This window comes from Podarcis melisellensis (assembly GCF_964234715.1).
Source record: "Podarcis melisellensis genome assembly, chromosome: 8".
NCBI lineage: Eukaryota > Metazoa > Chordata > Lepidosauria > Squamata > Lacertidae > Podarcis > Podarcis melisellensis.
The window spans coordinates 6,791,586-6,818,571 of record NC_138540.1 but is presented as its reverse complement, the minus strand read 5'-3'; the positions used below and the strand labels follow the sequence as shown (position 1 = coordinate 6,818,571).

The window sequence follows — 26,986 nt, the reverse complement described above, 5'->3', positions numbered from 1 at the left end:
AAATAATAATTAAAAAAAACAAAAACTTTACAATAATACATTTTTGTTGTGGTTTTGATCCTTAAAAAAGAAGAGAGGAAAGCTAAAGGAACCCTATCCAGGTTATGTGTTTGGTTACGTATATCCATATGTACCGTATTTTTCGCTCTATAAGACGCACCAGACTACAAGACGCATCTAGTTTTTGGAGGAGGAAAATAAGAAGAAAAAAAATCTGAATCTCAGAAGCCAGAACAGCAAGAGGGATCGCTGCGCAGTGAAAGCAGCATTCCCTCTTGCTGTTCTGGCTTCTGGGATAGCTGTGCAGCCTGCATTCGCTCCATAAGATGCACACACATTTCCCCTTACTTTTTAGGAGGGAAAAGGTGAGTCTTATAGAGCAAAAAATACGGTATATAAAGAAGCAGGTCTCTCTTGATATACATATGCTAGATATGCCTAGGATCAAAGGAGAGTAATGAATGCTGGTTGCCAGCTATGGCTGCTTCCATCCATTAGGAACCCAAAGTGACATTGGGGCAACCTTGAGAAGAGGAGAAGCTTCACCTCTTGGACAGCAAAAATCCTAGAAAAGAGAGAGGAAGGGAATCAGAAGAAACAGCAGAACGGGGTATCTCCTCTGGACCTGTCCGATACGCTTCTTGTTCCACCACGAGACTTGACTGGGTTTGCTATCAGGAAGGCTGTCCTGAAGGCCTAGAAAATCATGGGGTGTTGCTGCTCATCTCACAGTGCTCCTTGCACTCCTGGAGGGACCCCCCTGCCCCCCCGCCAGCTGCACAAACATCTTCTCCACCTTCTGCTTCAAGAGGAGAAAGTTAAGACACTTCTGTGGGTGACGGAAGCCAAGCTTGGCTGAGGGGAGGAAGGAGACAGTTGTGTGGTTTTTTTTCTTTTCCCCAAGCAGCAAAAAGGAATGGTATGGAGACTGGGGGGACAGGGGGAAAGGGACATAGCTGTCTCTTGCCCTGCAAAGCAGTTTGGCAAACTAAGACACATAAGCCACAACTGGCTCAGTCTCTCCGTCCAGAAAACGCTCCTTTGAAACGCCATTTGTGACCCCTTTCGAACATGGATGTATTTGGACACAATGGGAGACTCTTGGACTCTTGCTCTAGACACTTCAAACCAAAAAGAAACACAAAGCGAAAAAAATCCCCTTCTTTGAGTATGCAGAATTCCCGGCGTTTAAGTGCTCCCTCAGCACAGATTTCCTGGGGGAAATTGTCCTGTCAAAGCTCCTGCAAAACTTGCCGCCGTGCCTTTTCGAAAGCAGAGACTCCGGAAGGCCAAATGGCCGAAGGAAACGTTTTCAAGGTGTCTTTGTCCATCTCTGCATGCGCAAAAGTTTGGGCTGCGCCTTCCCCCACCCCCTCAGAGCACTCGGTCCCTCTTTTCTTCTATAATGCCACTATCAAAAGGAGGAGAGGGAGAGCAAAGAGGGTCCCTGGGACAGCAGGCCGGATGCCAGATCCATTTGTGTCCACAAACGTCTTCTGTTCGGGGATCATGTCTGTGGTCAGCGACTTCTGCAGGGAGAAAGGAGGGGGGGGAGAGAGAGAGAGGAAAAGAAAGGAGGGTCAGTTCAACAGAGCAGCAGCCACCCCAGGGCACTGGAGTTTTTCCTGAAAGAGCTGCTTCTCTCCTTCCAAGCCAAGGAACCAGACTTCTTGGTTTCAAGCAAGGATATTGGCAAGTGTCATTGTCAGCATGCAAAGCAATACAGCTCTCCTGGGGAGATTAGTAAAAACCTAGGCTGCCAACCTAGCAGTTTGAAAGCACGCAAAGTGCAAGTAGATAAATAGGTACCGCTCTGGCGGAAAGGTAAATGGCGTTTCCGTGTGCTGTTCTGGTTCGCCAGAAGCGGCTTAGTCATGCTGGCCACATGACCCGGAAGCTGTACGCCGGCTCCCTCAGCCAATAAAGCAAGATGAGCACGTGCTAGAGGTGTCAGTGACTATCAGACTTTGAAAAACTGGTATCACTGGATCAAGTCTGTTGAATTAATTCAACAAAAGAGTTTGAATTGGATTTTGAATACATGTGCAATTAATTGTTGCTGTTTTGCATTTTGTTGTGTTCTATGATCTGCCTTAGTGGGTCATGCAAACCGCTCTCCCGAATAATCCTTTTTATAAGCTAAGGCAGTGGGGATGAGGGAAGTGGCCCCCAAAATAAATAAAGTTCATTTTCTATGTCTGCAATCCTATACCCACTTATCTAGAAGTAAGACCCTGTGAATTTGCAAAAGGTTAAAAAGAAATAAGACCCAACTTGCCCTATCCTATATAAATCAGGATTGGATAAATGCTGGAGAGGTGGACTGAATAAAAACAGATTACATAAACATCTTTTGGAATTGTTCTCAACTGGAGATATTATGGAAATCTGTTCGTGCTAATGTCTTTGATATGTTCGGATACAATATACCCCTTGGAACCTTAAATAGTTCTGCTTGGTTATCTAAAAGCTGCAATTACACAAAATAATCAAGAAATAGTGTTCAAACTTATAACATCTGCTAAGATTGCAATATCAAATAATTAGGAGGTGGGGGAATCAAATCTCCTGCTAAATCTGAATGGACTGAAGAAAATTTGGTTTGATTAAGCTAACTTATTACAAAACAATACATATAAACCAGCCTAGCAGGTTTGTGGAGGGGGGTATATTTTATAATCTTTTGGAACAATAAGTTCAATGATAATGTCCAGCCTTTTGCTGCTTTGAGCCTGCTGTGGCACAGTAGTTCTTTATGCTCTTTGTCTTATTTTGTTTACTTTTTAAAAGAAATTAAGACCCCAAGGTAATTACAACTGGGTAGAATGGCCCCACTCTTTAAAATGAGTACATAGTCCACGGGTCCCTCAAATCTGCACCCCGGCACCTCTTTTGATCCCCGAACGAGAGATTCTTTCTGGGAAATGGGGCCTCAATAGATGTCAAAGGGGGCTTCTCTGTATTTGTCCCCTCCAGTTGAAATCTCTTGAGCCTAGGAAGAACGGCGACGTGAGCTTTGAAGATGCTCCTCTCGGGGATGAGCAAGAAAGGACCAAAGAGCCACTAATGTTTCAAAACCAGGAGCTAGTCGAGGAATCAGGGATCAGAGCAGCATCTGTTGGCATGAAACCATCAAAGACGCACGTCTCTTTCCCTTCATGAACTTGAGAGAGATAACTTCAGCTGCAAAAAAAAGACCTCATTAAATTCCACAAGATGGATTTCCTTCAGGAGCTCCTCAAGCCACAGAGAACAAGCAAATTACCTTGTTTATGAGATGCTGCTGTACATATAAAAACCATCTCTGAATTGATGGAGTGCAATTTGACCTGGGCGACAGGGGGAAGGCAGTTATACCAGAACGCCCAATTGAGAGAGGTGGGAGCAGCAGAGGACGGTGGCCTTCATTCACGATTTACTATGTATTATTATTTATTGATTACATTTTTATCCCACTTTTTTTTTTCTCCAAAGAGCTTGAAGGGGCATACATGGTTCTTTCACCCCATCCTCCTTTAATCCCCATGACAACCCTAGGAGGGAGGTCAGGCTGAGAGGCATGACTGCCTCAAGGTCACCCAGTGGGTGTCATGATGGCCTGGTGGGGATTTGAGTCTCAGTCCTCATGTAATCCTCACAAAAGCCCTGTGAGGTTTGTTGTTGTTGTTTAGTCGTTTAGTCGTGTCCGACTCTTTGTGACCCCATGGACCAGAGCACGCCAGGCCCTCCTGTCTTCCACTGCCTCCCACAGTTTGGTCAGACTCATGTTTGTAGCTTCGAAGACACTATCCAACCATCTCGTCCTCTGTCGTCCCCTTCTCCTTATGCCCTCCATCTTTCCCAACATCAGGGTCTTTTCCAGGGAGTCCTCTCTTCTCATGAGGTGGCCAAAGTATTGGAGCCTCAGCTTCACGATCTGTCCTTCCAGTGAGCACTCAGGGCTGATTTCCTTAAGAATGGATACGTTTGATCTTCTTGCAGACCATGGGACTCTCAAGAGTCTCCTCCAGCACCAGAATTCAAAAGCATCAATTCTTCGGCGATCTGCCTTCTTTATGGTCCAGCTCTCACTTCCATACATCTCTACTGGGAAAACCATAGCTTTAACTATACGGACCTTTGTTGGCAAGGTGATGTCTCTACTTTTTTAGGTTAGGCCAAGAGTCAGTGACTGGCCCAAGGTCACCCAGGGAGCTTCATGATGAGTGAGCAACATCATCGGATGGGTTTTCCCAGGACCACGGTGAAACCTCCAAGCTCCCAAATTAGTTTTGCAGTTGGATTTTGTTAATGTACTCATAGAATTGTAGAGTTGGAATGGATTCTGGAGGGTCATCTAGAGCAACCCCCTGCAATGCAGGAATCTCAACTAAAACACCCATGACAGATGGCAATCTCTGGTCTTGTTACATTTATAGTACTGAAATGTTAGGGAAACGTTTTTGCACTCTTTGGTTTTTTTGAAATGCGTTCTTGCATGTAAGCCGCTTTGGCCTGATTTTTTTGAGTGGAAAAGTGGCATACAAATAAAATTACAAATGAATGATGAGCTAATGATGGTCAAGTGGGGATTTGAACCCTGGTCCCAGAGGGACGCAGGTGGCGCTGTGGGTTAAACCACAGAGCCTAGGACTTGCCGATCAGAAGGTCGGCGGTTCGAATCCCCGCAACGGGGTGAGCTCCCATTGCTCGGTCCCTGCTCCTGCCAACCTAGCAGTTCAAAAGCACGTCAAAGTGCAAGTAGATAAATCAGTACCGCTCCTGCAGGAAGGTAAATGGCGTTTCCGTGTGCTGCTCTGGTTCGCCAGAAGCGGCTTAGTCATGCTGGCCCCATGACCCGGAAGCTGTACGCCGGCTCCCTCAGCCAATAAAGCAAGATGAGTGCTGCAACCTCAGAGTCGGCCATGACTGGACCTAATGGTCAGGGGTTACTTTACCTTTACTACCCAGAATTCCCAGTATGCAGAGCTGGGGGGGGGGTACCTGTCCATCTCTAATGTGGGATGTAATCCTCTGGAGCAGTCAAGTACAACATTTCCTGTTTGCCTAGAGTGAACATGCAGGGAAATGTTGGTCCAGCCAGTTGAACTTCCTGTTACACCTGGTCTGGAGCATCCTTCCTTTTGCATGTGACCAGGTAGGTGGGTGTGACCCTTCCAGACCTTACAAAAGGTCCAGTCATGAAGCCACCTTCCTCTTTTTGACTCTTTTGCCTTTTCCCTCCTAGACTGCACTGCTGGCTCTCAGCCAGCCATACAGGGATATATCCAGATGGGGTAAATCCACTCCTGAGAGATCCACACTGAGAGCCAGTGTGGTGTAGTGGTTAAGAGCGGTAGTCTCGTAATCTGGGGAACCGGGTTCGCTTCTCCGCTCCTCCACATGCAGCTGCTGGGTGACCTTGGGCCAGTCACACTTCTCTGAAGTCTCTCAGCCCCACTCACCTCACAGAGTGTTTGTTGTGGGGGAGGAAGGGAAAGGAGAATGTTAGCCGCTTTGAGACTCCTTCGGGTAGGGATAAAGCGGGATATCAAATCCAAACTCTTCTTCTCTTCTCTTCTTCCTTCTATTTATTTGCAACTTCAAGCCTAAAGCCTACCTTCAGGAACCACACTGTGCTCCGATCGTGAGTAAACTTCTTCTTGTTACTTATGAACAAGACTGTTGTGTCTTTATTCTTTTATGAGGATTCAAAGGGATCTTGACCAGGAATAATAGAACTTATGAGACTCTAATGAATCTGCAACTAGTTTCCTGCTGTGTAAAAGGGGGGATGTACTCTGCTACATGAATAAACTCACTAGCATGAGTTAGGAAGGGTAATATGTACAGTGGACGCTTGGGTTGCGAACGTGATCCGTGCGGGAAGCATGTTCGCAACCTGCAACGTTAGCAACCTGCAGCACCGCATCTGCGCATGCGCGGGTCACGATTTGGCACTTCTGGTTTGTTTTTTTTAAATAATATTTATTAAAGTTTAAAAGAAATTACAAAAATAAAAAGAAGAAAAGAGAAGAAAAAAACCAAAAAATAGAAAATACAGAAAAATAAAAAAACAATTCAGTCTTTCCATATCTTGTCTTTCATTTGCTTGTTTCCCTGACCTCCTCAAACCTCCCTTTTTTGTATTCTATTTCAGTAGTTGTTTCAGCAAGTCCTTACCCTTTTTGCTTTTATCTTGATATTTTATCTTAATATATTGTAACTTTACATTTTCACCTGTTAACAATCCATTTTTACATACCCCTTTATAACATTATTGCTAAAACCACATAACTTCTTTCCAGCATCCCTCTAACATTCCACGATTCGGCACTTCTGCACATGCACAAGTGCCAAAACCCAGAAGTAACCCGTTCCGCTACTTCCGGGTCCGGCGCTGTGCGCAACCTGAAATCACACAACCCGAAGCATCTGTAACCCGAGGTATTCTCACAACATTCCCACATCTAACACATCTGGATTCCCAAAGACCATTCCTTTCTCAAAGGTCTGCAATGGTGCTCTTCCATGGGTGCCCTGCCTGCAGACTCAGCTTGCCCCCTCACCCTCACAGGGGCCACCCTGTGACACCCATGCCTGGCCCCCCTGGATCCGTGCGTGCTGAACTCCGGGGCTTGATGTCCTTGTGAGGCAGCAGCCCAAGGGCAATGGACAAATTCTCATGCTCATCACAAGCTGGCAATTACTCAGCTGGGGAGGTGGGAGGCTTGGATGCTATCTGTTTGCTTAAATATTTTGCCTCTTGACACTCCAACTGCCAGAAGAGATTTGGAGAGGGAACAAGAAGGCTCCCTGGGAGCCTCCTGCCCTTTCCTTTTTTTAATGAGGGGGGAAAGAAGAGAATAAGAGAAGAGACTTCATTGCACCAACATTGCTGCTTCTTCATAAATGTCTAGATCTTGGACAGCGGTTCTGCTACACAGCGTGCCAAGCCGAAGGGGTGCAAAATTGAGAAGATCCATCACTGAGAAGGACCATTAGGGGGTGCCAAATTTGGGCCTTGCAAGGGCGCCATATTACAAAAGATTACCAAAGTCTGCCTGTGTCTTGGGAGTGGGAAGCTGGTATTAAAGGTAAAGGTAAAGGGACCCCTGACCATTAGGTCCAGTTGTGACCAACTCTGGGGTTGCGGTGCTCATCTTGCTTTATTGGCCGAGGGAGCCGGCGTACGGCTTCTAGGTCATGTGGCCAGCATGACTAGGCCGCTTCTGGCGAACCAGAGCAGCGCACGGAAACGCCGTTTACATTCCCGCCGGAGCGGTACCTATTTATCTACTTGCACTTTGATGTGCTTTCAAACTGCTAGGTTGGCAGGAGCAGGGACCGAGCAACGGGAGCTCTCCCCGTGGTGGGGATTCGAACCACCGACCTTCTGATCGGCAAGCCCTAGGCTCTGGGGTTTGACCCACAGCACCACCCGTGTCCCTGGGAAGCTGGTATTAGGATAGAATAAAAAGACTGTATGGGAGCAAATCATCTAGCTGAGGAAGGGCACCCATGCTTAATATTATTAATTTGCTTATTTCGCATATTGTTTGTCTCCTAATGTTTATACACCACTGGTTTGTAAAAATAAAATAAAATAAAAATCTCAAAGCAGTTTGCCGAAAAGATGCCACACTCAAAGAGCGAGTTCGATTCCTGTATTGCAGAGGGTTGGACTAGATGGCTCTTGTGGTCCCCTCCAGCAATACAATTCTATGATTCTAATGAAAGCAGGACTGCTCTTATGTGACACCTGTAATGTGTTCCACCGACAGAAGCAGCCAGGTGGGTGCATATGGGCAAGGTGATCTCACAGGTAGACTGGTCCCAACTTATTAAGAGCTTTGGATACTAATTGAACACCTTGAACTTGACCCAGTAGCATTTGAAATTTTCAATTATTCTTGTTATTTTTCTTAGTGATGATTTTTTTGCTTTTTTTGTACACCATTTTGAGGTGTGTGGGTTTTTTTTCTTTTCTTTTAACAATTAGGCAGTGCATAAATTTTTTGAAATAAATATTCACAGTTTTTGGAAGAAAAGGGATGGAAACTGGTTCACTGGTATACTGATAAAAAGAGGATATCTATATTGGTGTACAAAGGCTTCTAAGTGTTGTGTACTGAGTTGAATAGGATCCAAAATGCAGCAGTCTGATTGGTCCACAGGAGCCACCCAATCCAGCTTCAGATGGAAGTGAATCCACAACCTGATTGGCCTACAGGAGAATCCTGGAATTAGCCAATCACGTGGGGCCCATCGTGTAAATAATGTATATAAGGCAGACATTCTGGGGGAACTTCCATTCTTCCTCACCACTATGAGCTGAATAAAGAGCATGAAATCCACTCTCCACTCTGAGGATATTTCACTAAGCTACCCCAAAAAGTGCACCTGCATCCAGCACTGAGTGCATATTATGGGGTACACACCCTAGAACCTTAGAATTGTAGTCCCTGAGATTAAGAGTCTCATGCTCTACCGACTGAGCCACCAAGTCTAAACCTCCAGACAAATTCTAGAGAAGAAGAAGAAGAGGAAGAGGAAGAGGAGGAAGAAGAAGTAGAAGTAGAAGAAGACGAAGACGAAGAAGAAGAAGAAGAAGAAGAAGAAGAAGAAGAAGAAGAAGAAGAAGAAGGAGGAGGAGGAGGAGAGGAGAGGAGGAGGAGTAGTAGTTTGGATTTGATATCCGCTTTATCACTACCCTACTGAGTCTCAAAGCGACTAACATTCTCCTTTCCCTTCCTCCCCCACAACAAAGACTCTGTGAGGTGAGTGGGGCTGAGAGACTTCAGAGAAGTGTGACTAGCCAGCCCAAGGTCACCCAGCAGCTGCAGGTGGAGGAGCGGAGACGCGAACCCGGTTCACCAGATTACGAGTCCACTGCTCTTAACCACTACACCACACTGGCTCTCTAGGGAACTCTAGGTCTTTGGAGGGGGAAGAGGGGAAGAGTACAGTTTGGAGGGGGAAGAGTACAGTTTGGAGCTGGTCTTTGTCAACTACCGCACCAAAAGTCTTTTTTTTTTTTTTTGCCTGCACAAGATGTAACAAAGGTTGTCCAGATTTGACCCCAGGCTTGGGTAATGAATGTCCCTTGTTCCAGGGCAGGCAGCGAATCAGTCAATGGGGCCGAGGATGTGCTAATGGAGAGGGAAACGTTCTGTCCTATCCCCCACTTGCTGTGGGGGGGGGGGGAGAGAGGTTCTGTCGCGAGTAGTAGAGGTGCCCGCGAACGGAGCACCGGGCCTCTGATGCGATGCAACTCTAGCATGAAATTGAGCCGCTGATTGTCTCATGCGGCGGTAACGAGAAGCATAAGATGTAATTTCTCAGGCATGCCGGATCTAATTAGAGGCTGCCCAAGGGTGACATTGCTGCCTTTTGCATGTGCTCGCCGAGCTGAGGAAGGGATCCAAATGGCCACCAGACCCCCGGGAGAGGAGGAAGGGCTTCAGCAGAGAGTTGTCTCGCAGGTGGGCTGGGGGGGGGGGTTGCAAGCAGGCATTGTGTCTCCACGCACATGGGAATGCGCTCCTTGGCGAAGGGTTCACTGAACCGGCCATGTGGCAAGGCCTCCTGCTGCTCCCTCAAGTCTTGTGCGAGCGTGGCTTACTGTATTTTTTGCTCTATAAGACTCACTTTTTCCCTCCTAAAAAGTAAGGGGAAATGTGTTTGCGTCTTATGGAGCGAATGCAGGCTGCGCAGCTATCCCAGAAGCCAGAACAGCAAGAGGGATTGCTGCTTTCACCGCGCAGTGATCCCTCTTGCTGTTCTGGCTTCTGAGATTCAGAAATTTTTTTTTCTTGTTTTCCTCCTCCAAAAACTAGGTGCGTCTTGTGGTCTGGTGCATCTTATAGAGCGAAAAATATGGTAAATCACAGAATCAGAACTGTCATGTAGGAAGGGAGCCCAAGGTTCATGTAGTCTAGCCCTTTGCAATGCAGAAATCATAGGTAAAGACACTCTGACCGATGCCCACCCAGTATCTATTCAGAAACCTCTGATGAAGGAGAGTCCATCACCTTCCCAGGTCATATACCGTATATACTTGAGTATGTTGTTGTTGTTTAGTCGTTTAGTCGTGTCCGCCTCTTCGTGACCCCATGGACCAGAGCACGCCAGGCACTCCTGTCTTCCACTGCCTCCCGCAGTTTAGTCAAACTCATGCTGGTAACTTCGCGAACACTGTCCAACCATCTTGTCCTCTGCCGTCCCCTTCTCCTTGTGCCCTCCATCTTTCCCAACATCAGGGTCTTTTCCAGGGAGTCTTCTCTTCTCATGAGGTGGCCAAAGTATTGGAGCCTCAGCTTCAGGATCTGTCCTTCCAGTGAGCACTCAGGGCTGATTTCCTTAAGAATGGAGAGGTTTGATCTTCTTGCAGTCCATGGGACTCTCAAGAGTCTCCTCCAGCCCCAGAATTAAAAAGCACCCATTCTTCGGCGATCAGCCTTCTTTATGGTCCAGCTCTCACTTCCATACATCACTACTGGGAAAACCATAGCTTGAACTATACGGACCTTTGTTGGCAAGGTGATGTCTCTGCTTTTTAAGATGCTGTCTAGGTTTGTCATTGCTTTTCTCCCAAGATACTTGAGTATAAGCCGAGGCACCTAATTTTAGCACAAAAAACTGGGAAAACTTATTTACTTGAGTATAAGCCGGTTCACCACAAACCTGGTGGTGGCGGCAGTGGCGGAGGAGGAACGAGCAGCCCGAAAGCAGCCCTTTGGGGCTGCTCGTCCCTCCGCCACTGCTGCCCACCTCACTTGAGTATAAGCCAAGGGGGGATTTTTCAGCCTAAAGAAATGTGCTGAAAAAGTTGGCTTATACTTGAGTATATACGGTAATTATAAGCTTGTAAAGGACCCAAAGGTCATCAAGTCCAGCTCCCAGCAATGCAGGAATCTCAACTAAAGCATCCATGACAGATGGCCATCCAACCTCAACTTAACCCGCCCTCCCAATGAAGATCATTTTTTTAACAAAAACAAAACCTCCATGGTGGAGAATCCACTACCTTCTGAGAGCGTCAGTTCCACAGTTGAACAGCTCTTACCCTCAGAAAACTCTTCCTAATGTTTAGTTAGAACCTCTTTTGAATCCATTGGTTTGGCTCCTAGGCTCTTGAGCAGGAGAAAACAAGCTTGCTCCATCTTCCATGTGGCAGCCCTTGAGATATTTGAAGGTGGCTGTCATCTCATCACTCAGTCTTCTCTTCTCCAGGTTAAACATCTCCAATTTCTTCAGCTGCTCAAATGACCCCTCATCGGAGGCGGACTGACCATGAGTGTGTCTACTCTGCCTCCTTGTGCCCCCCATCACCCTCCATGAGCTGACCCCCCTCATCAGCTGCTCTTTGGAGCTAAAACTTACACAAGCAATAAGAACATGAATAGAAAGTGGAGTTGGCGGGACTGGCCAAATGCCCTATCCTCTGAAGAAGGAAGGCTGGGCCTTTCAGACTCTGTGGCCTGTGATTCAGACTCGGATGCTGAACCTGAGGGATCCCAGCCTGCACAGGATTCCCCACCTCCAGAACCAGCTGAGCCGGGGCTGGGGCATGAGCCTGAAGGGTCCTCACCTGTGCTGGGTCCTCAGGTGCAGGCATCAGCTGAGTCTGCTCTGGCTCCTGAGGTGATGGAGGACCCATTGCCCACAGGTGCTCCACTCTCAGCCCCATCAAGGGAAGAGGAGGTTGCCTCTGGGTCCGGTAACCCTCCAGCCTCTCCTGAGCTGCAGAGGCTCAGGGCAGAGAGGCGGAGGGAACTAAGTTCCTGCAGGAGGAGTGCTCGCCTCCAGGCCAGGAGAGGCGAGTCACCAGAGGATCGGGGCCGCCCTATGCCTCGGGGCAGATAAAAGCCAGTCAGCCCCAGTCCCAAGTTGCAGGAGCAGCATTGTTGGTTGCTAGTTCCTGCCTGAACCCTGTCCTGCTTTCCTGCCTGAGCTCCTGACCCGCCCTGGCTCCCTGCTTGCAAGCCTGTTCCTGACTTCACCCAACTCCCTGCCCTGCACCCAGCTTCAGCTACAATGGACTGCCTCCACGTGCACCTTTGACCATGGACCGGACTTGGACCTCGCCTCTCGGGTTACCCACAGGACCAGCACACCTGCTAAGCAAACCTGTGCTCTTGAGTCGCCATGAAGGGATGCAGGGATGCCTTCTCAAAGGACTTACCTGGGTGGAGGCTGAAGTGGTGGTCACACCTGTGTCGTAGATGGTGTTGCTGTCATTGGCGTCATATGTTGATGTCTCCATCTTGGGCGGCAAGGTGATGTGTTGAATCGGCGGCAGAGGCCGGTCCGTGCCGTTGCCAAAAGCCTGGATAGCATTTCCTGGAGAGGGAAACAGACAGCTTTACTGAAGGAACAACGAAAGCTTCTCCTCGACATCACCTCCATGCCCTTTCCTGTCAGGCTTCCTGGTTGGGGACCCACCCCTCTCTGACCTGCCCATTGCTTCCTGCAAGTGCTCTGCAGCCACACATGAATGCCATATAATGAATGTAACCACAGGAGACGGTAACAGCAACCAACCGGATGGCAAATTCATGGTGGAGGGGGATAGCGAGGGCTATTAGCCATGCATGAAGGCTAAGTTCTGCCTCCACAGCTGGAAGCAGCAAGGCTTCTGAATTCCATTTGCTGGAAACTCTTGTGCTCAGATCCTGCTTGCGAGTTTCTCAAAAGTGGCACATGGTATGTAATGGTGGAGAGGGCTATTGATGGCTACTAACCTTAATGTGATCAGGCCAATGGCCCATCAAGACCAGCATCCTGCTCTCACAGTGGACTCGATGGGCCATTGGTCTGATCACATTAAGGTTAGTAGCCATCAATAGCCCTCTCCACCATTACATGTCTCTCTCTCTCTCTCTCTCTCTCTCTCTCTCTCTCTCTCTCTCACACACACACACACACACACACACACACACACACACACATGCATGAGGCTCCACAGTGTTTGAGAACAGCCCTAACCTCCATCTGGCCAACTTCCACTCTGGGGACCACAGAATGACTTACGCAGGCAGGGGTTTTCCATGAAGTCCTTCAGGAACTTCTCACACTCTTCCTCCATGTTGCCACTGCCCCGGCAGGAGCACGACGGGGACACAACGAGGTTGGCAGTGCTGGAGTCGACATAGTTGGGTGTCATGTCCAACCCTGTCCAAGAAGGAAGGGGGTAAACCTTGAGTTTGCCGCACACAGAGGGATGGGCAAATGCCATCATCTTTGTAATTCCTTTCTCAAAACCCTGCCCCATTTGTCCAGCGCACATCAGGTACTGGACCCCCAAGGTTCAATTTAAGCATCAGTGTGTATCTCAGAGACCCAGCTCTGGGCTGCCCCATGATATTGTGGGAGATTGCAGTCAAACAGAACTACGCATGACTCCTAGTTAGTACATTAAGGGGTTAAGGACTACGTTGTATTGCTAGATAGACTCTGTTAAGTCATGCCCCTCTCCAAAGAGGAAACAAAGATTGTTTCCTCCTCATTTCTGCCATCTGCTTAAGCTACCTCTACACTTAGACCACATGTCTGACTCTGGCTGCATTTTCTACCCAAGACTATTTTGCCTGTATTATCCTTGCGTGGAACAATGCATTACTGAGACCTTGCAACTGCAAGCAAAGCATTTTAAACTTACTTAACATAGAATCATGGAGCTGGAAGGGACCCCAAGGGTCATCTAGTCCAACCCCCTGCAACGCAGGAACCTCAACTAAAGCATCCTCAGCAGAGGGCCATCCAGGCTCTGCTTTAAAATGCCCAATGAAGAAGATTCCACCACCTCCCGGAGGAATCCATTCCCCTGTGGAGCAGCTCCTGCTGTCAGAAAGTTCTTCCTGATTGTCAGGGAACTGACATCAGAGTGAGAGGCGGAGGCAGGGCTCCAGAGCGAGGCCGGAGAGGGGACCAGCAGGGGGGAAGGAATTCAGCGTAACACCAATAGAGAAGAGAGGGAGATGGAGGAATTGGTGACAGGGCTCCAAGACCCTTCACCCGAAACTAGTGGAGAGAGCGCTGGCACGCCCCTGCCTTCCCCTTACTTGCGCAGACGCGTTCCGTGCAGGGAAAATAGGAGGAGAGTTGGCGTCAAACAGCTTTTATGCTGGAAGAGGTTCAAGAAACGCCCACTGACGGATTCTGCAAGTGACTGACTCTGGCACGGAGGGCGAGCTCTGACCCTAAGCATGGTTGGGCAAGCAATCTAACTAAACCGAAGGCAATTTACACACAAGTAACCCCTCACAACCATTACACTGATGATCAGTCAAAATCTCCCTTCTTGTAACTTGAACCCATCAGTTCGTGTCCCACCCTCCAGAGCAGGAGAAAACAGGTTTGCTCCATCTTCCATGTGACAGGCCTTGAGATATTTGAAGATGGCTATCACATCCCATCAGTGGGACACAGGTGGCGCTGTGGGTTAAAGCCTCAGCGCCTAGGACTTGCCGATCGAAAGGTCGGCAGTTCGAATCCCTGCGGCGGGGTGTGCTCCCGCTGCTCGGTCCCAGCGCCTGCCAACCTAGCAGTTCGAAAGCACCTCCGGGTGCAAGTAGATAAATAGGGACCGGTTACCAGCGGGAAGGTAAACGGCGTTTCCGTGTGCGGCTCTGGCTCGCCAGATGCAGCTTTGTCACGCTGGCCACGTGACCCGGAAGTGTCTCCGGACAGCGCTGGCCCCTGGCCTCTTAAGTGAGATGGGCGCACAACCCCAGAGTCTGTCAAGACTGGCCCGTACGGGCAGGGGTACCTTTACCTTTACCTTTTATATCACATCCCATCAGATGGTCTTTTCATTGCAAGAGGGGCAGAAAGAGGTCGGCTGCTGTGTGCAGCTAACTGGGATAAGAAAGGTCCATGAACCTACATTCCTAATGTTGTTCTGTTGCACAAGCTGTGACTTTATTTTAGACTCTGCTACGGCTCTCAGTGTGCTAGCCCTGGGCTTGGCGTGTGTGGCGATGGACGGCAACTAACAAAACGTCACCCCACATGTGGAAAATCACCCACGCAATGTGCTCCAGTGCCAGGCTGCCCATCAGCCTTGGTGAGGACAGCTGGGGTGGGGCAGCGGATCTCCCTTGCCACCTTCAGTGTACCAGGGCTTCCCACCTCTAGTAGCCTCAGGTAGGAGGCAGGGAGGCAGATGGAAGCCTTTCTCTGTTTTGCCTCAAGTGACAAAATGCCTTGGGCCAGCCCCATTCAGTACATTCACAATGTGGTAACATGCAATTTCTATATTGGATTGTCTTCCTGTATCAGATTATACATGGCTGAGTAAAATCTGATTTTGGGGGTGGGGTGGGGAGAGTACAAACCACTATTTTAATGAGGAATCCAACTGTAGACGTGGAAGGTGTGGGAATGTTCAGGGAGGCAGGAGAGGATATATTGTTTAATAATACCCTTCCTAACTTGCGCTAGCAAGTTCTGTAACTTAGCAGAGTTTTACATTCCCCTTTTAAACACACAGACGTTAGCTTGTTACAAGCTTGTTTAAGCTTCTCAATATAAGATTTCTTGTAATTTCCCTTATATTCCTCTTAAAAAGAATAGACACGACACAATTTTGTGTAAACTATATAGAAGAAGTTTACTCACACATTCAGTTCACAGATGGATCCCTGAAGGCAAACTTAGTTACAGAGTATATACATGTGGAACTATCCCATATGGAGATAGTCTCTTTGTCCTCTGTTGGCTAAAAGCCTACAAAGCATTTCTAGCTAAAAAAACTGCTGGTCTTGCAACAGAGAAGGCAAAGAGAAGAAAGAAGAGGGGCTGCATGCCCTGTGCTTTTGTTACCTGCACAGGTAAGGTCACGCCCACCTCTAGTCACATGCTAAAGGAAGTTTGTCCCAGCCCAGGAGGAAACAGGAAGTTCCAACTGGCTGGACTAAATATCCCCTTGCATGTCCACTCTAGGAAAACTAGGAATGTTGTACTTGACTGCTATCTATGTATCACAAAAGGGATGTCATGTGGATACTGCCAATAATAAAAATAAAAGACACAAGAAGCAGTTTCAACACAGCATTAGCTTCAGTGTGGATGAGCCTATTAATGCTACTCACCTATTAGGCCTGCGTAGGAACCAAGACAAGCCTGGTAATTGTCCCCAGGGCAGCTGGTCAGTGACTGGAAAGAGGCTTGGCAATTCGTGTGGAAATCTGCCAGTCTTGACCTGGTGACAAAGACAAGGGAGGAAAGGGGAAGGAAAGTTAAAATACTGCCCTACTCAGGAAGTAGCAAGTTGTTTATGAGATTCAGGGAGGAGATGAAGGGAACCATGGTATTGCAGTGGTACCTTGGTTGTCAAACTTAATCTGTTCTGGAGGTCCGTTCCAAAACCAAGGCGCGCTTTCCCATAGAAAGTAAGGCAAAATGGATTAATCCATTCCAAACTTTTAAAAACATTCCCTAAAACAGCCATTGAACATGAACTTTATTATCTAATGCAGGGGTCAATTTTACTATCTAATGCAGCAAACTTTTTCAGCTGGGGGCCGGTCCACTGTCCCTCAGACCTTGTGGGGGGGCCGGACTGTATTTTGGGGAGGAAATGAACAAATTCCTATGACCCACAAATAACCCAGAGACGCATTTTCAATGAAAGCACACATTCTACTCATGTAAAAACACCAGGCAGGCCCCACAAATAACCCAGAGATGCATTTTTAATAAAAGGACACATTCTACTCATGTAAAAACATGCTGATTCCCGGATCATCCGCAGGCCGGATTTAGAAGGCGATTGGCTGGATCCAGCCCACACGCCTTGGGTTGCCTACCCATGATATAACAAGACCACTGATCCATAAAATGAAAGCAATAAACGACATACTGCAGTCACACAATCAATCAGTCAGTAGCTGAACTGGGTTCCACACACTCACAAAAACAAAAGAGCCGCAAAAACAAAAACGCAAATAGCAGCAAAAATAGACAGACCTCAGTGTAACACTCAAAATGGAGCACGTTCAGCTCCCAAAAAAGGTTCGCAAAGCAGAACACTTACTTCCGGGTTTGCAGTGTTTGGGTTCCAAGTTGTTTGAGTACCAAGGTGTTTGAGAACCGAGATACCACCGTAATTTGGATTGCTGGTATTCAAGGGTTTGAAAATGGTCCTTCTTGAAAAGGTATCTCATAAACAAAGTATCTAAAGGGCAGGGTTTGACTGGCCTTCTTTTTGCTATATATAATAGAATCATAGGTAAAGGTAAAGGTACCCCTGCCCATACGGGCCAGTCGTGACCGACTCTAGGGTTGTGCGCCCATCTCGCTCAAGAGGCCTGGAGCCAGCGCTGTCCGGAGACACTTCCGGGTCACGTGGCCAGCGTGACTAAGCGGCATTTGGCGAGCCAGCACCAGCGCCGCACACGGAAACGCCATTTACGTTCCCGCTATAAAGCGGTACCTATTTATCTACTTGCACTTAGGGGTGCTTTCGAACTGCTAGGTGGGCAGGAGCTGGGACCGAAAGATGGGAGCTCACCCTGCCGCGGTGATTCGAACCGCCGACCATACGATCAGCAAGTCCTAGGCGCTGAGGTTTTACCCACAGTGCCACCCGCGTCCCATAATAGAATCATAGAATTGCATATTTCAAAGGGACCCCAAATATTGTCTAGCCCAGTTCCCTGCAATGCAGGAATCACAGCTAAAGCATCCCTAACAGATGTCCAACCACTGATTAAAAATCTGAAATGAAGGAGAGTTCACCACCTTCCAAGGGAGTCCATTCCACTTTCAAATAGCTCTTACCATAAGAAATTTCGTTCATATGGCATGGTTTTATTTCTTATACAAATATTGAGGCACATGGTCACTCAGTGCCACCAGCATACGCAAATGTCTGACTCATTTAAGCATATACAAAACTTTGGACACATCTACACAGCTGCAAATAAAACATTTAAAATGTGTTGTAAAGAGCAATGTACAAATGTGACACTAGGTGGCGATAGTGAGCTATGCAAAATTCAATACATTTTTCTAAACCTTTGTTTAGAAAAAAGCATGATCACAGTGTTTTGTTATACGTGTGTAGATTCCACCTTTTATTCTCAGTAATGATGGAACTCACAGATGAAGAATACTTTTATTTTTATGAATCTTTTTGTTTTTTAAAAAGGAATATTTTTGTGAGTTAATACTTTATTATCCCTTTGGAGCTATGTTGCATCTTTAACTATGATTCCTGCTTTGCAAGGTTCAAATTAGATGACTCTTTTTTTCCATCTCTACAATTCTATGATTTTATTATCTTTGTACTTTTGTCCTTCTCTCTTTTTGCCCTTTTTGTTACGTTTGCACTTTTGGCTGTAGCCCACAAATCAATAAAATGGAATAAAGAATAAAGGCAGTCAAGGGTCTGGACGGCTGCAGGAGGTGGTCATCATGTCACAAGTCATATTCGCAACCCTTTTGTGGCTCTTCCTGGACCTCACACCGTGAGCGAGAGAAGCCAGAGAAAGCTGCCAGGAAGATCTATGTCCGAGATGACCACGGAGGCGTGAAGACCATCACCCAGGGAAGCACAGAAACTAGAGCGGGGCTGAAATGACTCACAGCTTTTCATAAATTTTTCTGGCAGTGCAAAAAAGAAAAAAAAAGCCACTCTTAGCATTTGGTCCCCACGTCCTTCTTGTGAAATTATGCACTTCCTTCGTTGACAACTGGCTGTCTTTTCTCTCCAGTTAACCCTCAGTGACATCTTCACGCGGACAAATTGAATCGGCTTTGCAGCGTTGTGGCATCTCGTTCGCTGCATAGAATCAGAGAACTGAATCATAGAACTGCAAGGTTTGGACGGGACCCCAAAGGGCATCTAGCCCAACCCCCTGCAGTGCAGGAAACACAGCTAAGGAATCCCTGACAGATGGCCAGCCAACCTAGCTTTATAAACCTGCAACGAAGGAGAGGTCACCGTCTTGCGAGTGAGTCCACTGCAGAACAGCTCATACCATCAAGAAGTTCTTCATATGAATAAGAATAAGAATACCGTATTTTTTGCTCTATAAGACTCACTTTTCCCCTCTTAAAAAGTAAGGGGAAATGTGTGTGCATCTTACGGAGCGAATGCAGGCTGCACAGCTATCCCAGAAGCCAGAACAGCAAGAGGGATTGCTGCTTTCACTGTGCAGCGATCCCTCTTGCTGTTCTGGCTTCTGAGATTCAGAATATTTTTTTTCTTGTTTTCCTCCTCCAAAAACTAGGTGCGTCTTGTGGTCTGGTGCGCCTTATAGAGTGAAAAATACAGTAATTTATTTGCACTTTGCCCATCTGGCTGGGCCTCCCCAGCCGCTCTGGGAGGCTTCCAACAAAGATGTCACACGTTAAAAACTTCCCTAAACAGGGCTGCCTTCAGATGTCTTCTAAATGTCAGGTACAGTGGTACCTCGGGTTAAGTACTTAATTCGTTCCGGAGGTCTGTTCTTAACCTGAAACTGTTATTAACCTGAAGCACCACTTTAGCTAATGGGGCCTCCTGCTGCCGCCACGCAGCAAAGCACAATTTCTGTTCTCATCCTGAAGCAAAGTTCTTAACCTGAAGCACTATTTCTGGGTTAGCGGAGTCTGTAACCTGAAGCGTATGTAACCTGAGGTACCACTGTAGTTGTTTATCCCTTTGACATCTAATGGGAGGGCGTTCCACAGGGCGGGCGCCACTACCGAGAAGGCCCTCTGCCTGGTTCCCTGTAACCTCACTTCTTGCAGTTAGGGAACCGCCAGAAGGCCCTTGGAGCTGGACCTCGGTGTCTGGCCTGAATGATGGGGGTGGAGGCGCTCCTTCAGGTACACTGGGCCGAGGCCGTTTAGGGCTTTAAAGGTCAGCACCAACACTTTGAATTGTGCTCGGAAACGTACTGTGTTTAGACACGGTCGCCTATATCCTTTTCACGTGTACCGCTGTCAAACCAGGTGTCTCCCCTCCCTACATTCTATTTGTGGATCTCTCTATTCCTGTCTAAGTGGAGAACTTTACATTTAAAACCTATTGGTTTTGAACCAATAAATAACCATTCATAATTCAACACACCTGCCTGGAGGAAGCCTTTTAATCTGTGCGTCTGGCAAGTTATGTGCGTTTCATTTTGCTGGCTTTGACCTGACAGCTCTCTCTTCCTCCATCCCATCAAGAAAGAAACTTGCACCCCTATTTAATCCAGATAACACTGAACCCCCTTTTGATGTGTCCAGTAAATGTAATGGCGCGTATTGTGGAGTGAGCAGTTTAACTACGTGGTTTGGTGAAGAAGCACCTCCTTCTGCCCGAATCTTCCAGCAATTTAGCCTGTTGGCATTTCATGGGTATTTCATTGTTTTCGCAGCGATACAGGGCAGGCTGGCAATGCTAAAATCCTGGCATGTGCTGCTGAGTTTGACATGTTCTTTCTGCCTCTCGCTGGAGCCTGGGCGCGCTGGTGTCTTGAGGCATCTCCTGCTGGAAAGCTGGCATGTTCTGGGCAGGTAATGAAGCTCCCTCTTCACTTTGAGGGAGGCTCCAGAGTGGGGGCAGGGAAGGTGCTGTGGCCGCAGCAGGAGAAAGGGGGGGCATTTAAAAAGCAGAGACATCACCTTGCAAACAAAGGTCCGTAAAGCTATGGTTCTCCCAGTAGTGATGTATGGAAGTGAGAGCTGGATCATAAAGAAGGCTGATCGCCAAAGAATTGATGCTTTTGAATTATGGTGTTGGAGGAGACTCTTGAGAGTCCCATGGACTGCAAGAAGATCAAAGCCCTCCATTCTGAAGGAAATCAGCCCTGAGTGCTCACTGGAAGGACAGATCCTGAAGCTGAGGCTCCAAGACTTTGGCCACCTCATGAGAAGAGAAGACTCCCTGGAAAGGATGGAGGGCACAAGGAGAAGGGGATGACAGAGGACGAGATGGTTGGACAGTGTTCTCAAAGCTACCAGCATGAGTTTGACCAAACTGCGGGAGGCAGTGGAAGACAGGAGTGCCTGGTGTGCTCTGGTCCATGGGGTCACAAAGAGTTGGACACGACTAAACGACTAAACAACAACAACATTTCATTTGCAGCCCCTTTGTGGGGCCAGGCTGGGCACCAGCAAGACACTGGGAGCACTGCTTATCTTTCTTAGTCGGTCGTGAATACTACTATTCCGGATAACCCTTTTTAGAGGGTAGGGGCAGCAGGGGTGAGTTTATGGAAATAAAATGCTTGGGAAGCATTGAGAGGTAAATATCAGCCTGTAATATGAGTCTACCATATGCAGTTGGTATAAGGATTTCTGGCATCACGCCTGTGAGAGATGCTCAGCGCCTTAATAGGACAAGGCCACCTAAATACTATGGAAGCTTCTCCTTATTTTGCTCCTAGGCTGAGACCTGCTTTGTCCAGGCAGGCGGGTTGGATTATGAATCGTTATTTCTTTGTTTAACCACGGGCTAAAGGAAGCACACAAAGAATAAGCAATATCTCAGGTGGAATATATGGCTTGGTCCTTATATATGGCTTAAATCAAGGCTATATGAAAGACTCTGTTCCTTCATAAGAACCTGCCCGGGTTTTGAGAACTTCGGGAGAGTCCCTTCTCTCATTCCTGCCACTCTCCCAGGCACAATTGGTGGGGATGCAGGAGAGGGCCTTCTCGGTGGCTGCTCCCAGACTTTGGAACTCCCTCCCTAGAGAAGCCAGACTGGCTCCCTCCTTGCTGTCCTTTTGCCGGCAGCTGAAGACTTCCCAAACAGGCATTTGGGAGCTGACTTCTTTTAAGGAAGGAGATGGCACTGTGCTTCTCTCTCTCTCTCTCTCTCTCTCTCTCTCTCTCTCTGACTCTCTCTGTATAAATGTTGTTGTTTTTTAATGATTTCCCTCCTGTCTTTTAAGCTGTTCTTATTTTGATCTATAAAGGGACGTGGGTGGCACTGTGGGTTAAACCACAGATCAGAAGGTCGGCGGTTCGAATCCCCACAGTGGGGTAAGCTCCGGTTGCTCAGTCCCAGCTCCTGCCAACCTAGCAGTTCAAAAGCACGTCAAAGTGCAAATAGATAAATAGGTACCACTCTGGCGGGAAGGTAAATGGCATTTCTGTGCGCTGCTCTGGTTTCACCAGAAGCGGCTTAGTCATGCTGGCCACATGACCTGGAAGCTGTATGCCAGCTCCCTCGGCCAATAAAGCGAGATGTGCGCCGCAACCCCAGAGTCGGTCACGACTGGACCTAATGGTCAGGGGTCCCTTTACCTTTACCTATTTTGATCTATAAGCAGCCTTGAGGTCTGTGTCAAGGGGAAAGGTGGAGTACAATCAATCAATCAACCAACCAACCAACCAACCCTCTGGTGTAAATCTGGAGAAATAGTACATGTTGCATTTTCACAGATTCATTCCCTGGGTGGGTATCTCAGTGCTCAGGTTCTGCTGCATCCCTGATCCCAGGATCAGAGTCGGTCGCATCAATTGCCCCAGGAAGCGTCACAAGCTCGTTGCCAACAAGGAGATAAATTTGTCTCACACACACACACACACACACACCCCACTGGGTCCTGCTCCTGGCTTGTAGCATCCTCCAAGGCAAATGTTATTCTTTGCACAATACATGACAGGCCAGCTGGTAATCTTTCCGTAATATCCAAGCCAGATGTCGCTCTTTCCATTAGGCACAATGAATTCACAGTTATTGGATGAGATTTTAACTGCCAGGAATAAACCTTCCTGGAGCCATTCCAGGGCTTCTCAGGTTTCCGTCTTTCAAGTGGCTCGGTCGGGAGCCCTGGGCCAAGTCCCTGGGTGTGGTGGCATGGAGAAGTCAAGCCAAGCTGCCACTGAAACACTCCTGGGGCAGGCAGGTGGTCCTGTCCAGGCTTCAAAGCTGAAGGGGGACCTGGCTGAGGTTCTGGAAAACGGGATTAACGCTGAAGGGAGGCCAGGAGGCCCGGAGAAGAGTCCAAGAACTTGGTTGGGTTCCTTTCCTGAAATACTTTTGAGAAAGGTATAAAGAAAAACAGATGAAAAACGCAGGCTCCCTTCCAAAGGCTCCATTTCAAAATTAAATCTCCCAGTTGTTCCTCTTTGATGAACTCATTACATGAATGTACTTTCCTTCTGGAACCATTTGACTTGGCCGGGACACACTGAGAATGTATCCCTGGCAAACAAAGAGCACACATCGCTCAAAGTGGCTGGATCCCCGGGCCTCTGTCATGGGACAGGGCCATGATCAAGCACTGGCCTAAACTGCAGAACCCTCCTGAGCTTCCCCTGGCATTTATTTTTATTTATTTGTTGCATTTCTGTCCCACCTTCTTCGCCAAGAAGCTGAAGATGGCCCACATGGAGCCAGTGTGGTGTAGTGGTTAAGAGCGGTAGTCTCATAATCTGGTGAACTGGGTTCGCTTCCCCGTTCCTCCACATGCAGCTGCTGGGTGACCTTGGGCTAGTCACACTTCTCTGAAGTCTCTCAGCCTCACTCACCTCACAGAGTGTTTGTTGTGGGGGAGGAAGGGAAAGGAGAATTTTAGCTGCTTTGAGACTCCTTAAAGGTAAAGGGACCCCTGACCATTAGGTCCAGTCGTGGACGACTCTGGGGTTGCGGCGCTCATCTCACTTTATTGGCCGAGGGAGCTGGTGTACAGCTTCCGGGTCATGTGGCCAGCATGACTAAGCCGCTTCTGGCAAAGCAGAGCAGCGCACAGAAACGCCGTTTACCTTCCCGCCGGAGCGGTACCTATTTATCTACTTGCACTTTGATGTGCTTTCGAACTGCTAGGTTGGCAGGAGCAGGGACCGAGCAACAGGAGCTCACCCCGTCACGGGGATTCGAACTGCTGACCTTCTGATCAGCAAGTCCTAGGCTCTGTGGTTTAACTTCTTAGGGTAGAGATAAAACGGGATATTAAATCCAAACTCTTCTTCTCTTCTTCTCTCCCTCCACATTTTATCCCCCAGACAACCCTGTGAAGTAGGCTAGGCTGAGAGGTACTGATAGGCCCTAAGCCACCCAGTGGGCCTCATGGCTGAGTGGGGACATTGGAACCCTGGTCTCTCCCTAGTCCAACCACTACACAACACTGGCTCTCAACCATGGAGTCACACAGGAGTTGAAGCTACAATCTCCTTGTCCATCGTCAGATGCCTTATCCCTTACACCACTGGTCCAGTTTTTGTAAAACCAGCCCAGGCCTGTATTTCAAAGCATGCCTGGATTTGAAGTGCTCTGTGCATGCGCTGAGCACCAAAGGGTGCTCATCAATGGTTCCTCTCCATCCTGGAGAAGAGTGACTAGTGGGGTGCCACAGGGTTCTGTCTTGGGCCCGGTGTCATTCAACATCTTTATCAATGACTTGGATGATGGACTTAAGGGCTAACACCCCAGAGGACAGGATCACACTTCAAAACGACCTTGACAGAACTGGGCCAAAACAAACAAGATGAATTTTAACAGGGAGAAATGTAAAGTATTGCACTTTGGCAAAAAAAATGAGAGGCACAAATACAAGATGGGTGACACCTGGCTTGAGAGCAGTACATGTGAAAAGGATCTAGGAGTCTTGGTTGACCACAAGCTTGACATGAGCCAACAGTGTGACGCAGCAGCTAAAAAAGCCAATGCAATTCTGGGCTGCATCAATAGGAGTATAGCATCTAGATCAAGGGAAGTAATAGTGCCACTGTATTCTGCTCTGGTCAGACCTCACCTGGAGTACTGTGTCCAGTTCTGGGCACCACAGTTCAAGAAGGACACTGACAAACTGGAACGTGTCCAGAGGAGGGCAACCAAAATGGTCAAAGGCCTGGAAACGATGCCTTATGAGGAACGGCTAAGGGAGCTGGGCATGTTTAGCCTGGAGAAGAGGAGGTTAAGGGGTTATATGATAGCCATGTTCAAATTTGTAAAAGGATGTCACACAGAGGAGGGAGAAAGGTTGTTTTCTGCTGCTCCAGAGAAGCGGACACGGAGCAATGGATCCAAACTACAAGAAAGAAGATTCCACCTAAACATTAGGAAGAACTTCCTGACAGTAAGAGCTGTTCAACAGTGGAATTTGCTGCCAAGGAGTGTGGTGGAGTCTCCTTCTTTGGAGGTCTTTAAGCAGAGGCTGGACAACCATATGTCAGGAGTGCTCTGATGGTGTTTCTTACTTGGCAGGGGGTTGGACTCGATGGCCCTTGTGGTCTCTTCCAACTCTTCTATGATTCTATGATATATAGATGTGCAAGTGCACAGTAAAAATAATGAACTGGGTATAGCAATTAAATAATGGAAGAGCAAGTCTAGAGTGGAGGTGTCAAGGTGGAGAAGATCTGGAGAAATAAGCAGCAGATGCATTAAATGAGGATGAAGAGGACCACCTTGAGCTCCTTGGAGAAAATCAATCAGTGAAATCAATCAATCAATCAATCAATCAATCAATCAGTAATACTGGGGATCATAGTGCTGGCTATTTACCACTTAACACCTAACCATAATCGGAGGAGTAAATGGCTTGTGGGCATCCAATGAAACTGAGTGTCAGAACATTCAGGACAGATGAAAAAGTCCTTCATGCAGCATGTCATTAAACTCTGGAACTCCCTCCCACAGGAGGCAGTGATGGCCACCAACCTAGATGGCTTTAAGAGAGGTTACCAGTACGTTTCCGAGCACAATTCAAAGTATTGGTGCTGACCTTTAAAGCCCTAAATGGCCTTCGTCCAGTATACCTGAAGGAGCGTCTCCACCTCCATCGTTCTGCCCGGACACTGAGGTCCAGCTCCAAGGGCCTTCAGGAGGTTCCCTCCCTGCGAGAAGCAAAGTTACAGGGAACCAGGCGGAGGGCCTTCTCGGTAGTGGCACCCGCCCTGTGGAACACCCTCTCACCAGATGCCAAAGAGAAAAACAACTACCAGACTTTCGGAAGACATCTGAAGGCAGCCCTGTTTAGGGAAGCTTTTAGTGTTTGATGTATTGCAGTATTTTTTTTTAAAAATTGGGAAGCCACCCAGAGTCCAGAGTGGCTGGGGAAGCCCAGCCAGATGGGCAGGGTAGAAATAATAAATTATTATTATTATTATTATTATTATTATTATTATTATTATTATTATTATTAAATTAATAGAGCCAGGCCACTAGCCAGGGTGGACATGCTCTGCCTCCACAATTGGAGGCAGCAATGCTTCAACTGCAGGAAACCACAGGAGGGGAGAAGGCTCTTGTGCATGAATCCTGATTTCAGGTTTCCCAGAGGAGGCATCTGGTCAGCCACTGTGAGAACAGGAGGTTGGACTAGATGGACCACCGGCCTGATCCAGCAGGCTCTCCTTATGTCCTTATGCTGAAGAGTTCTTACGCTTCTCCAAGGCCTGCAAGTATCTGCAGAGTCCCCAGAGGCCCCAGAAGTAAAGGGTTGCGGGGAGCTGAGTGTCTGGAAGGAGAGTGGCAAATTTGGGCTAAGGAAACTGCAGGCTGACTTGGAGAGATTCTCTCTTCCAGAAGTGTTGGCTGAGTGGAGACCAACATTTGGAGTAGCCCTGGTCTTAAGGTTCTGTGTACAGTGGTACCTCGGGTTACAGATGCTTCAGGTTACAGACTCCACTGACCCAGAAATAGTACCTCGGGTTAAGAACTTTGCTTCAGGATGAGAACAGAAATTGTGCTCTGGCAGCGCTGCAGCAGCAGGAGGGCACATTAGCTAAAGTGGTGCTTCAATGTAAGAACAGTTTCAGGTTAAGTACGGACCTCCAGAACGAATTAAGTTCTTAACCTGAGGTACCACTGTAGTTGTTAATTAATTGATATTACGGTAATTATTGTATCTTTATTTTAGGTTTTACTGTGATTTATGTGGGAATTGTTCAAACCGGTTGTGTATTTTTTGATGTTTGATTAATTGTTTATGACTACTTTTGTTTCGAGGGATGCGGGTGGCGCTGTGGGTAAAACCTCAGTGCCTAGGACTTGCTGATCGCATGGTTGGCGGTTCGAATCCCCGCGGTGGGGTGAGCTCCCATCGTTCGGTCCCAGCTCCTGCCCACCTAG

The 26,986-nt window shown here is 47.7% G+C and overlaps 1 protein-coding gene across 1 annotated transcript in view; it reads right to left on the bottom strand.

The window, feature by feature from the left end:
- Positions 1-1,036: 1,036 nt before the first annotated feature.
- The window catches only part of GFRA2 (GDNF family receptor alpha 2), an 85,514-nt gene continuing 59,564 nt past the window's right edge, over positions 1,037-26,986 (bottom strand). The window contains exons 5-8 of the mRNA XM_081922985.1: positions 16,077-16,186; positions 13,015-13,155; positions 12,167-12,324; positions 1,037-1,529 (exon numbers count right to left, since the gene is read on the bottom strand). Coding sequence (XP_081779111.1) covers positions 1,401-1,529; positions 12,167-12,324; positions 13,015-13,155; positions 16,077-16,186 — 538 coding nt within the window. The 3' untranslated portion in view covers positions 1,037-1,400. The remainder of the gene's footprint in view (positions 1,530-12,166; positions 12,325-13,014; positions 13,156-16,076; positions 16,187-26,986) is intronic.